Below are 13,691 nucleotides of genomic sequence, written 5' to 3' on the forward strand. Positions count from 1 at the left end.
CTTCTGTGGTCAGTAGGGTTCTGGCTGCCAGCCATCCCTGGGCTTCCTTGGCTTTCCCACCACCTGGTGGTGTCCGCTCCTTTCTCTTCCGAATTTCCACTTACTACCAGCTTCCCGGTGGCTTCCTCCCTCTGTTTCTGAATTTCTTCTGCTTATGAAGGGCTCCAGCAATCAGATTCAGGCCCACCCAATTAAGATGGGCTCCACCTAACTAAAAATAACATCTTCAAGAGCTCCTGTTTGCTGTGGGCTCACACCCACTGGAATGCAGATGAGACCAGGCATATGTCTGTACTTGGGGCTCAGCTTACACAGCCACTACTGGCTTTGCAGAACTCTTCTTTACATGTAGTGGAAATTAAAGTAGAATCTAAGTTTAGTTTCTGAAGGAATAGTCATTACTTAAAGCCTTCCTGTCGCTAAGGCTTCTTTCCTGCCTAACTCATTGTAATCTAGTGCAGATTCAGGATACCGACTATAGTCATGTAATAATACTGGGTCAAAAGGATAGTCTTTGTCCGTTTTCCCACAAAAGTCTCTCTTTTTAAAAGATCGATCTTTTCACATGTTTTACATGAGAAATCAAAAGGAGAAATATATGAAGCAACTTGTTTTTTGTTTGCCTTGCCACTTTTTTGATCCCCAGAGAGCTCTTCTTAATAAAGCTGAAATATATTGAATAACATTGTTAAATGTAAAAATTACATTTTTTGTTTTTCTACTTTAGGAAATATATCCAAATTTGTGTCCAGAATTTGTCAGAAATTGACTTCCAGCTCTCAGACAGTCATCTCGTCGACATAGGTGACAGCACCAGCATGCAACTGATACCGTTGAACACACAGCCCCAGCAGGTAAAGAGCTGCTCGGCTCTGGCAGAGAACAGTGGAGACAAGAGGGGAGATGCAGTGGCCCTACTGGTTCTGATGAAAGCATCAGGGGGCTTTGACATTGAGCCTGCGCATGCACAGGAGAGTCTAGTGGGCAGTTAGGAGACGCTCACATACATTTTAGATCTCTCTGAAGCCACAGCTTTGCTTGGCGCCATGTGTGTGTTCGTATTTTGTTGTGTGTGCTGAGTGGCACAGGGGGGCATTAAGAAATATTTTGATAATTGTGTTTTTAGAAGAATTAAATCTTAAATTGTCCTACGATATCTAAATATGAGCTTATTCTTGAGGCTCCTGTTGATTGCTAGATGCCATCACCCCCTATGATAAGAGTGGCCTTTCCGTCCCGCCTGTGAGTCAGTACCCAAGGGTGCCTAAAGGAAAAACGCAGAGGAGTCGTGTTTGTGTCCACGCTGGAATGCACTCAGCCTGGCTGGGTGTGGGTCTGCTCTCGACCCTTTTCCATGCGGAGTTTCAGGAGGAGCGCCTAGGTGTTTAGGAGAGTAAAACTTTTCTTAATGGATGTCAGTATCCACATTATAAAAGGATTTTCCCTTTTAAATATTAAATATTAAATATTAAAAATGTTCCTTTTTTGTGAAATATTTATACAAAGGAAAGAAAGAACAAGCAATAATTTTGAAAGTACACATCAACAAATAGTACAGAATGGATTTCAGAGTTTGTTATGGGTTACCATTCCAGTATTTCAGATTTTTCCTTAACACTGGAGGCTGGAAGGAATAGCAATATAGTGATTCAGCAGCAATACTCATTTTTTAAATCCTATTTTTTCTGTTAAAACTCCTTCTTTGAGCCTTCTCCCAATCTACAGGGATCTTAAGGCAATGCCCATTCTGGCTTTTGAGAAGGGATGTCGACACTTAAGGGTAGGGGTGTGCAATTACTTAGTAATCTTGGAGAGGCTGGTCCTTCTCGGTCTCTGGGTTTATCTGGCCTAGGAACCCTCAGAAAACTATAGGTTCCAAGAAAGCAAACTTCAGTTCAGGAAACATGATAGAGTCTCAGTTCAGTCCTAGGTGTTCTTAAGAGGAGTGGTGTTGATTGGGGATTAGCACAGCGTGGCAATTAGCACTATCTAGCTGAAGCTTGCATAATAGTAGCCTCCAGAATAGTCTCTTAACTCTGTTTGATCTTTATTGGCCACTGAGAACTTATTTTAGTATACTTCTTTTCCCCTTTTTGGCCAGGAAGGTGCCATCAATCCCATGGTGCCAGGTGCGACAGACTTATCCTTAGGGGTCATGTCCCATGCTGCCAGGGAGATATTCACCCCTAAATGTCGTGTCCCACGCAGGGAGGAGGGCAGTAATTTTCCTTGCAGATTTCGGCTTAGAGAGAGACCACATCTGAGCAATAAAGAGATTTCCTGTAAGCCACTCCCAGGCCTTGTTTTAGGAAGTCTTAGCTTCTCTACTATAGAATAAGTCTTATAAGGGCAAGCCTCAAAATCAAGGGCTTGGCCTGTTTTCTTGGGAGTCCCCTATGGTTGAGAGGGACCCAGGGTTTCCCAGATCTGAAAGTTTAATAGTTTCATTCTTTTTTTTTTTTCTTTTAGCCCCTCAAGGGACTCTACCAATACTTTTTAATTATCAGCCCACCATAGTCTGGGATGTATCCGGGTATTACATTAAGATATACAGAATTACAAGGCCTCGTTTCTGTTCTGGACTCCAGGGCTTTGGGTTGTTTAAATGAGCTCTCCAAACAGGCTGATGAGATTGTGTGTTACATACAACTTAGGCTCTAGGCATAATAAACCTGTCAGCCTTTGGTCTCATACAGCAGGTGTGCAATACCATCTTTTTCCCTGTGTTCCGTAGTACTTAATTTAAAAGCATTAAATATTTGACTGATACAGAATTTTACCCAAGCCTGTCATGCCTGTAGGTGTGGTACAGTGCTCGCATTCAGTCCCTGTATTTGGTTGTGCTACTGCTTACCTTAATGTTAAGCATTAAATAATTGACATGGATGTAAATGTGTACTTTTTCATTGTTTACATTTTTCCCCACTTTGGAAATGTGTAGGATACTATATACTAATAAATAGGCTCTAAGCTTTTTTTAAAAATTTATTTATTAATTAAAAAAATTAAGAAACAAAACAATATACATAATCAGTAATTCACAATATCATCACTTAGTTGCATATTCATCATTTCTTAGAACATTTGCATTAATTCAGAAAAAGAAATGAAAAGACAATAGAAAAAGAAATCAAATGAACACAGGAAAGAAAAAAAAAAGATTATACCTACCATACCCGTTACCCCTTGCTTTCATTGATCACTAGCATTTAAACTAAATTTATTTTAGCATTTGTTCCCCCTATTATTTATTTTTATTCCATATGTTCTACTCTTTTGTTGACAAGGTAGATAAAAGGAGCATCAGGCACAAGGTTTTCACAATCACACAGTCACATTGTGACAGCTGTATCATTATTCAGTCATTCTCAAGAAACATGGCTACTGGAACACAGCTCTACATTTTCAGGCAGTTCCCTCCAGCCTCTCCATTACATCTTGAATAATAAGGTGATATCTACTTGATGCATAAGAATAACCTCCAGGATAACCTCCGACTCTGTTTGGGATCTCTCAGCCATTGACACTTTGTCTCATTTCCCTCTTCCCCCTTTTGGTGGAGAAGGTTTTCTCAATCCCTTGATGCTAAGTCTCAGCTCATTCTAGGGTTTTTCTCAATCCCTTGTTGCTGAGTCTCCGTTCATTCCAAGATCTCTGTCCCACATTGCCAGGAAGGTCCACACACCTGGGAGTCATGTCCCACGTAGAGAGGGGGAGGGTGGTGAGACTGCTCGTTGTGTTGGTTGAAGAGAGGTGCCACATGTGAGCAACAAAAGAGGCTCTCTTGCGGGTGACTCTCTAAGCTTTTTTTTTTAAATGATCCTCTAAGCTATTAAGCTTATGGAATCATTAAATAATTAAATTAGTGTTACCAATTTTGCATAGTATTTTGTAGGTGGGCAAGACCAGGCAGAAAGAACTAAAGGCAGAGGTAGATGAGGCAGGACCATAAGCAGCTCCCACTTGGTGTATCTTGAGGCAGGGCTGCATAAGATAGCTGGTGCCCGCATATGAAGTGTGAAGTGGGGCCCTGGGTGACAGCTCACACTCAAGTGCAGCATGAGACAGGGCCACCTGGGACAGCTCACGCTCAGGTGCAGCATGAGGCAGGGCCATCTATGACCATTTGTTGACTACACGTCTTAGCTGGCATTTGCCTTAGCTGGCATTTTGGTTTCCCTGTGAGGTTTGTGATGCTGCGTGTGCAATGACTGCTGACTCTTTACAGCACATACACAGCAAGCAATCGATGTTCTTCGTCTGGGAGTTGAAGTGGACTCAGGAACCTCCCCCTTCTCTGCGCTGCCAGTTCTCCGTTGGATTTTCCCCAGTTTCTGAAGAGCAGCTGTCTGTCTCTTTAAAGCCATATACTTACGAATTTCAAGTTGAAAATTTTTTTGTAAGTATTGCGTTATTTTATTTGAGGAGGCGGGGATTGAAAAAGGGGGACTCAGCAAAATAAAAGGTGGTATCATATTCTTCATAATCTAAAAATCAGACAGTAAAAATCTTTCAATACAATGAGACAACAGTTTAACGAAAAGAATTAAGAGTAGGAATAGTCAAGTTGTTGACTGACTTCACTTTGGAACCCCAGGTTTGTTTCACACACCAGGGCTAATGTTTGTGTACTCTTAGTAGTGCCTGGAAGTTGCTTTTTAATATATAAAGACCAGAAAACTCTTTTTCCCTTCTACCTTTTGTCTTTTGTATGTTTACTTAGTAACTTCCTAAAATGTTTCTTTGAGTTGTTTCATCCCGATCATTAGCTTCTGTTCAGAGGCATTACTTTATAAGGCACTTGCCTGTTCATTTAAAATAAAAAATACTATAGAAACTTACATGTTCAATATTGCGACCATTTTCTTATAAGCTTCCTGTTTTGGGGATAGAAACCAGTTTAAATATGGAGCTAAAAATAGTATTCAGCTAAGTGAGTAGATACAGAGTAGATACAGGTGTAGTTCTGTTCCTCTAGTGAGATTATTGGATTTATTGTTAGGCAAATTTATGCATGCATACACAATTTTGTGATGCTTCCTTTTCTTCTCTTTATTATACAGGTTGTTAAACAACGTTTTATGTAAAAAGATGTTTGTGTTTATAGCTTTTGATATCAGCAGTTTCTTCTCTACCACCTTCCATCCAAACCTAATGCAGTTTGTTTTGAGTGTTATAACTCGCCTTATTAGCCTTAGAGAGTTAAATATAATCACTAGCATAATTTATCTTTTTGTAACATCAAAATACCTTTTTGATGTATTAGCAGCTGAACATTAAATCATTAGTGTGGTGACGAGTCTGCATAAATTTAATCTTATTTGCTTACTGCAGTTGTGTATGAAGTGGTTAGCAGATTTCACTGCCATGTTGATCATTCCAAAAGAAACCTTGTGCCTATTCATTAACACCTTTACCCCTTTCTTCTACCCTAGGAAGCCACTAATTTGTAGATAAATGTGTCTTTATAGCTTTATCTTTTCTGGGCATTTCATACAAATGGGACTATACAATATGTGTAGCATAATGTATTCAAGGTTCATCCACCTTGTGGCATGTACCAGTTCTTCATTCCTTTTTCTGGGTGGATAGTGTCCCACTCTTTGTATCTACCACACTGTGTCTGTCCATCGCTCAGTTAATGGACATCTGTGTTGTTTGCTCTTGGGGGCTGGTAGGAATAATGCTGCCAGGAGCATCTGTGGGCACGTCTTTGTGTGGACGTGTTCTCATTTCTCTTGGGTGGATGCCGTGGAGTGGAATTGCTGGGTCACCTGATAACTCCACATTTTAACATTTTGAGGAGCTGCTGAACTCTTCCAGAGCGTTTGCATCTGTATGTGACTCCACCAACACTGAGAGTTTCAGTCTCTCTGCATCCTCGCCAACACTTACCTATCTTTTCTGAGTCTAGTCATCTGTCTTAGTTTACCAGGGCTGCTATAATAAATACCACACAGTGGGCTGGCTTAAACAACAGGAATTTATCGTCTCGTGGTTTTAGAGGCTAGAAGTCCAACAGGAAGGTCTTGACAGGCCCTCTTTCTCCCGGAGTCTGTACCCAGTCGGCTTGTTGCAGTCCTGGGGACCCTTGGCATGCATCTCTGTCTCTATCACAAGAGCAAACAACACAGATGTCCATTAACTGAGCAATGGACAGACACTCTATGGTAGATACAAATATTCAGGACTGCCTCATTTTTGGCTTCTTCTAATTTCTAGGTTTTACTGACGTGCTATATCTGAATATCCTCTGCTTATAAGGACTCTGGTCCTATGGATGAAGGACTGCCATGATTCAAATTGTCCTAGGCTATTTACATAGCTAAGTAGGCTCTTCAGAGATCCCATTCACAAATGAGTCACACCTGACCCACAGCAGCACCTTCAGAGGGCCTGTGTGCAAGCAGGCTCACACCCTCGAGGATGCTGATCAGACCCTGAACATGTCTTTGTGGGGGTGGATTCAGCCCCCCTAACCATCCTGGGTGTGCAGTGGCACCTCACTGTGGTTTGGGTTTGCCTCCCCCTGATAGCTAATGATGGTGGGCATCTTTACATGTGTTGATTGACTATTTGTATATCTTCTTTGCAGAAATGTCTTTTTAAGTACTTTGCCCACTTCTTAATTGGATTGTTTGTCTTTTTAATATTGAGTTGTAAGATTTCTTTATATGACCTGGATGCAAGTCCCGTATCAGAGATATGACTCACAAATATTTTCTTCCAGTCTGTGGGTTGTCTTTTCTTAGTGATGTCCTTTGAAGCACAGAAGTTTGAATTTTGATGAAGTCGATTTGTCAGTCTCTTTCATTGCTTGTGTTTTGGTGTCAGACCTTAGAAATCAATGCTTAACTCAAGGTTGAAAAGATTTATTCCTGTGTTTCCTTCTAAGACTTGGATGGTTTTAGCTCTTACATTTAGATCTGTGATCTACTTTGAGTTAGTTTTTGCGTGTGGTGAGAGTTAGGGGTCTACATTGTTTTGCACATGACTATCCCGTTTCCCAGCACCATTTGTTAAAAAGACAATTCTTACCCTTAAGTGATCTTGTCACCTTTGTGACCATAGGTGTGAGAGTGTGTTCCTGAAGCGGCAGATCATGTGCAGAACTGCAGTGCAGCCTTAGCAGCTGCTGCCAGCAAGGAAGGCCCCTCCGTGCTGGCTCGGCTCTAGTGCTTCTCCGTGACCCCTTCCCTGCTTCAGAATACAGGCAGAGAGCAGTGCCCACAGGTCCACACCTAGAAGCAAGTGGGCTAGGGAAACACATCCCCTTCCTGTACTGGGTCAGAAAGATCTTTACTGAGCATGCTCTGACTGCAGGCTCCTTGAGAGTGTCGGCCTTTAAAACTAGCTTCTTGAGCAGTGCCGATTTTCTCCTCCTCCTCAGAGGACAGAGTCCCCCATGATAGACTGGGCACTGGCACTCAGTGGTTGCAAGCCCACTGTTGGCTCCGAGCCTTGTAGTCAGGGGCCACTGCACAACTGCCGTGCGGCCTCCCTGTCTCCCCCATAGGAGTTAGTGCCATTGCTCCACAGACACCCTTAGGTGCTTTGTGTGAACACCATCAAGAAAGGTCCAAGCACTGTGCTACCTCCCAGCAAGTTCTTATCTCGGCGCCAGGCTTTAGATGGACAGTTTTTTAATTCCCAAAAGTTTTTTCTTTGAACATATCCCAGTACCAACAGAGCACTGTTTTTAGTCAAGTTACTCTGCCATTACTTGATACATAGTCAGTGAAAGAATGTCTGATGTGAAGAAGTAGAGGGGCCTGCTGTGGCGCTCGCGCCCGGTGCCCCCTCAGCAGCAGTAACAGGTGCCCCTCTCTGTTGGGGGCTGCTGACGTGGAGGCGTGCGTGAACAGCTGTTGAGAACCAAGTTCCCTGCATCGGGGACTGATTGGTGGGTGATACCAAGGGATTATTATTTTTTCTAGTTGTGATTATGACGTTGTGCTTCTGTAAAAACAAATGTCCATTTTTCAAAGACAGTTTTTAGTTTCCTGGCTGCTAAAATAAATACCATGCAATGGGATGGTTCAGACAACAGAAATTGACTGGCTTATGGTTTGGGGGCCAGGAGAAGTCCAAAATCAAGGCATCATCAAGTTGGTGCTTTCTCCAGAAGACTGGTATTTGGGGGCTGCCTGCCAGCATTCCTTGGTCTCTGGCTTTTCTGTCACATGATGAGACACAGTAGCCTCTCCTGGCTTCTTTGGGTGCCACTGACTTCTGACTTCTTTTCATGACTTTCTCCCTCTCTCTGGGTCTGGATTTCATTCTGCTTACAAAGGCCTCCGGTGGGTAAGAGCCGTCCTGACTGAGGCGGGCACACCTTAGCTGGAGTAAGCTCAGCGCTAGGCCCTGTGCACAGTGGACTCACCCACGGGAAAGAAAACGGGATGAGGAAACATTCTTCTGGGGTACACTGCTCCAAGCCACATGTTCTGAAGTACAGAAGGGTGATATGACAGGTTCTTGGGGGTTTGCTTTAAAGAAATGGAGGCGGGAAGGGTAGAGAGAGCTGCGTGGTGGGGGCAGGAGGGAAGATGGTGAGTCCAGTGCAGGGTGCTGTGGGTGTTGCTGAGCCTGCACGATGGACAGTGGGTATGGGCAGAGTCCTGGTACTGTTCTTTCTTCTGTGTGTGCTGGGAAATGTTCATGATCTTGAAAGCTCCTTGGTTTAGGGCTTCAGGCCCTGAGACCATCTAACCCTCAGTGGAAATTGTTAGAGGGAATGCTCCTAGCTGCTTCTCTGGCTGAAGTGAGGGGCAAGAGGCTGAGCAGACAGACAGCTTTCCTCGCATCTCTTTCAAATCCATGGACAGCTCCACATTTGTCTTAAATGCATTTCTTTTGTCCTTTGTTCTCCCTTTCCTGCCCAGACATTATACATCGTGAAAGCTAAAATATACCCCCCTTTGGGCATGGAGCACTGCAGGACGGGCGCGCTTTGTTCCTTGGAGGTGTCCATTACCCGACTTGCAGGCCTCCTGGAGGTGGACAAGGATGAAGCCCTAACAGAATTGGAGGACTATTTTACAACAAAGCTGATGTACGAAGGTGGGTCTAGAGACTTATCATTACTTATGTGAAAATCCAGTGTTTAAATGATGCTATCTTGATTTGCACCAATACTCTGACCAAAGAAAGAATGTTCTAGAATCAAAAGAACCTGTTTAGTTTACTAGTTTCCTTATATCCTGTGGTCTTAGGTTCACAGGATGTAATTCATTCATCTAACAAGTATTTATCAAATGATTTCTGGGCTCAGAGCTGAGAGTAAAATGGCATGTAACTCCTTGCTTAGCAGTCCTGCTTTCCTGCAGCCACGGCTCCTGCCCTCTTTTCTTCTAGTCTCCTTTCTTTCCATTTCTTTGTCCCCCACCCCACAAAGCACAAGCCTTTCCTTCCTCCTGGGTGTCTCTGAGATGTCCCCCCAGAGCCCTCCTTCTTCAGAGTGCTGCCTCCCTAGCGCAGCAGTTCTCAAAGTGGAATCTGTCGCATGACACTGGTCATGAAAAATAGCTATTCAGAAACAGAGAGAAGAATGACACAGCTGTGCCTGTTGTAGCTTGCCACAGCATCTGGTCAAGTGCTGGTGAAGTATCGAAGAGCACCCACAGTGGTCTGAAAAGGCTGTCGGTGCCCCTCTCCCAACCCATCAGTGTGGGGCTGAAGTGGCTGTGTTGGGAGAGGGGCACCAGCAGCCTTTTCAGACCACCATGGGTGCTCTTCGATACTTCACCAGCACTTGACCAAGGGTAGTTTTTTAAAGGCTGGTTACAAGGTGGAGTCTTAAATCCTGCCCGTGAACATCCTGTGCCCTGTCACAGGAATCCGCTGGCCTGTCTGGCACTGTGAATGAATCTTTTAGGCAGACATCGTTTTGAAGCACCACACAATAGTCATTTGGAGAACATGATTTCCTGAGTTACACGGTCCTCCAGCTGCCGCCACCTTCCCTTGCCCCACATCCAGCACTCCTCTTCTTGGCCTCACCGCAGTCGCATTGGGGAAGTCCAATTCTTTCTTAGTCTTCATATGTGTCAGTGGCAACACATACTGTGGTTTGTTCTTCAAAGTGACAGGCTCACCTCATTCGTTGTCCAGAACATGTGTGTCAGACGCCCGAGCACCACATTCCACGTGAAGATGGGGCTGTGTTTAACAGTTGACTAGTCCAGCCCGGGGCACGGAGTTGCGCAGTGTCTCTCCTTGAGACACCCTCCTGCTTCCCTCTCAGCAGGGGGGCTTCGAGCACACAACTCTTCTATTACATAGAAGGGTAAAAATGAGTACTTAGCCAAGAGCAGCCCGAATATCCTGCAGCCAGAGACTGGGCGACCAGACTCTGACATACCACACCAGGATCTCCTGCCTCCTACTCTGCGAAAGAAGGAAGTGGGCCATGGTCCAGGCAACAGCCTGGGGGGACCTCACAGACCCTCTGGGTGAAAAATGCCAACCTCAGAAGTTCCTGCACCCTGCGATTCTAATTCCACATCACATTCTGAAAGTGAGTGAACTGTTGAGTTGGAGAAAGAAGAGGAGGGGAAGGGGAGGGAGAGTGACCATAAAGGGGAAGGGACAGCACCGGGCCTTCTTAGGTGGTGGCAGGACAGTTCCATATCCTGACTGTGGTGGTAGTTGCACAAACCTCCATGTGGAACAGATGCCTAGAATTGTACATGAAGATACACCACAAGCGCAAGCGTACAGACTTCTGAGAGCCGAGGGGATCTGCCTGTGGTGTGGTGGCTCTGTGAGCTGGCTCTTTTGCAAAGTGCTGGGTGTCCGGGACCTTTCTTTACTATTTTTTCACCTTCTTGTAAGTCTATAGGCATTTCAGCCTGAAAATAGAAAATAAAAAATGAGGGGTACTTGAAAGTTGAATTTAATACAGCTGATAGTTTTCCCTGCCTCACGAAGGACATTCTTAAGTGGAGCTGGCAGTTGTTTTACTGCGCGTTTGTGGTGGCGAAGAATATGACGACTCCGTCTGCTTTGGTGCCTCCATTGCTTTACCCCAAGAGCCAGCATCAGTACCGTGTTGGCAGTATGACTGTGGCTTTTGGCCTGGCGAGTCCTGGGACCTCATGTTGGAAACAGCTGCTCTCATTGTAGTGCATTCCTCTGGGACTCTGCCTTAGTTTTGCATGCCCTTTGGCACCGGGCCCACCTAGGGAAAGCCCACCTTCCCTGCCCTTCTTGGCCATCCAGGTACCTTTTAGCCACACCCTGCCCAGGCTGCCTCGTGGCCTGTGGGGGGCACGCCATGAACTGTGCTGTTCTGGGACCGGTGCCTGGTGAACCTCAGCGTGGTGTTTGTGGGGTAGGGAGCTCACCAGCTCTGGTGTTTTCAGCATTTCAGCATCCATGTCAGCAGTGCCTGTTGTCTGGTGAGGACTCTCTCTAGACTATTAGCAGCTGTGAATGCTGAACACCATCTTCTCTGTCAAGCCTTAAAAAACAGCCCCATGAATTTGTGGGCTTTTTCCTACTTGGCCGAGAGGCCTCTGAACTGGGAGGCCGGACCAGGCAGTGGAGATGACTTTCAGACATGTTCACCTCAGATAGAGCCAGGCAGTGTACTGCCCGCCTCTTTAACAGCCCAAGTAGCTGTTCTTTTGAAACATTGAGTGCAAATTTTTCAGAGAGTTCAAATAAAAATTAAACCATTATTCAGGTTTTAACTTTAGTGGGAAAAAAGTGGTTTTCTTTATACATCTAATATGATTCCGTCTAAACTAGAACTATCTGAACGCTGGACTAAAGGGAATACTTATCTTAGTTCTTATACTGTGTGTTTTATTTTTAAGTGCAGATACAAGGCATTGCCATATATAATGTATTTGCTGACTATGGATGCCGCACTGTTGTGGAGAAAGGAGGGACTGGGTACTGGACGGTGTCTGTTTGGGGATGAATTCTGAATGAGAGTACAAGCAGCGGTTCCCTTCTCTGTTTCAGTCGTAGACAACAGCAGCAACTGGGCCGTGTGTGGGAAAAGCTCCGGCGTCATCTCGGTGCCCGTGGCTGCCCAGGCCACGCACAGGGTCCGCATGGAGGTGATGCCCCTCTTTGCCGGCCACCTCCCCTTCCCTGACGTCAGACTGTTCAAGTACCTCCCCCATCATTCTGCGCACTCCTTGCAGCTAGATGCCGGTAAGAGCATTTCTAAGAAAAAGTTTTAAGTATTTGAGTAAGTGATTGCTTTGAGAGGACAGACGACAGTCTAAAGCTGAAATGACAGGTTTGAGAATTAGCAGTATGTTTTCTGTGCTGAGAGAATCTAATACCAGAAACGTAGCTTGGGGTCTGAGTCTAGCTCTGGAGGCTGATTATCTCTGCTGCACTGAAGGTGGTCTCTGATGACTTTGCTGGGGAGCGGGCCAGGGTCTGATGGCAGTGTGTTTGCAGACAGCTGGATAGAAAACGACAGCCTGTCGGTGGACAAGCACGTGGACGACCATGTGGATGGACCGCTGGACAGCAGCGGCGGCAGCGTGAAGAGCAGAGGCAGTTTACACCCGTCTGGCGGCGCCGAGCCCAAAGGCCTGCCCATGCCCCGGCTGCAGGCCTTCCCCTCCGGCCAGGTCTTTAACTCAAGCACTGGCATGCAGATCCTCGTCATCCCCAGCAAAGACGACCATGTGCTAGAGGTCAGCGTCACGTGACAGCACCTAGGCTCACCCGCAGCCCAGACGGCCTGGACGCAAATGAGTGCACTTTAAAGGATCCTCACTTGACTCTTCTCCATAGTCCCCTTCTAGCTCTGACCCAGCTGCGGAAGCATCACAGAAATTCAGTGGACAGTGCAGCTGGTACCAGCTGGGCTACGTTGTTATTTTCACGTTGCATAGTAGAATTGTTTGTCATTTCGTCATCCCCTGTCCCTGCAATACTGTCCTACTGTTTCCCCAGAACCCCAACTTAACTCACTGCCCAGAAATGATACTTCAAACAGATCTCTGAATTGAGGGCCTAGCGGCCTGCTGCCTCTATCACAGAAATCGTTTGTCCTTGAGATGGACACATGACAGCCCTGCGGTCCAGGAATGACGAGCAGGGGCCTGCTGACCCAAAGTCTCTTAAGGGGTAAAACACAGTCCTCGACCCCACGCCATCTAGCTGTGATTTTCCAGAATCACCCCCTTTTAGGGTGGGTGGGCGGGAATGGGGTTGGGGTGGGAGGGAACATAACCCCTTCTGTGCCTTGGGATAGCAAAATTGGGAGAGCCTCACAGGCCAATTACTGTCCCAGTGGGGCTCGGGAGCCACGTTCAAGGTACTTTAAATTAAAGACTGGGCCGGGGCATCAGGAGCCACTTGGCTATTAAATAGTTTAGAAATAAGTGTTTCTGAAACCCTCTTTTCCCTTATAATGTTGATTATCATATGCACTTGGAACTAAATATATATTTATTTTAATTATCATTATATACATGGGGGGTAGTATGTTGTGTTTTTTTCTCTCTCCTTTAAACTTAAAGCCTTTACATGTAATTGTAAGTATATAATCATTATTTTTCCTTTGCACCTTAAGTCTGAGAAATTAAGATATGTCTTTAAAATGAAGATAGGGGTCCTCTCAGTGTTTATAGGCGGGTTATAGGGAAGGCCTAAAGCCCTGGAATCTTAACCTCTGCTGGTCCTGTAAATTGCAGTTATCCCATACCAACTGATTA

At 45.2% G+C, this 13,691-nt stretch overlaps 1 protein-coding gene across 4 annotated transcripts in view; it reads left to right on the top strand.

Moving 5' to 3' along the window:
* The window catches only part of TRAPPC10 (trafficking protein particle complex subunit 10), a 118,494-nt gene extending 105,340 nt beyond the window's left edge, over positions 1-13,154 (top strand). For all 4 annotated transcript variants that reach the window (XM_077119129.1, XM_077119130.1, XM_077119132.1 and 1 more), the window contains 5 exons: positions 728-854; positions 4,229-4,399; positions 8,886-9,063; positions 11,974-12,168; positions 12,424-13,154. In XM_077119129.1, the coding sequence (XP_076975244.1) occupies positions 728-854; positions 4,229-4,399; positions 8,886-9,063; positions 11,974-12,168; positions 12,424-12,680 (928 nt within the window). In that variant the 3' untranslated portion in view covers positions 12,681-13,154. The remainder of the gene's footprint in view (positions 1-727; positions 855-4,228; positions 4,400-8,885; positions 9,064-11,973; positions 12,169-12,423) is intronic.
* The last annotated feature ends 537 nt before the right edge of the window (positions 13,155-13,691 follow it).

This window comes from Tamandua tetradactyla, chromosome 10, assembly GCF_023851605.1.
Source record: "Tamandua tetradactyla isolate mTamTet1 chromosome 10, mTamTet1.pri, whole genome shotgun sequence".
Lineage (NCBI taxonomy): Eukaryota > Metazoa > Chordata > Mammalia > Pilosa > Myrmecophagidae > Tamandua > Tamandua tetradactyla.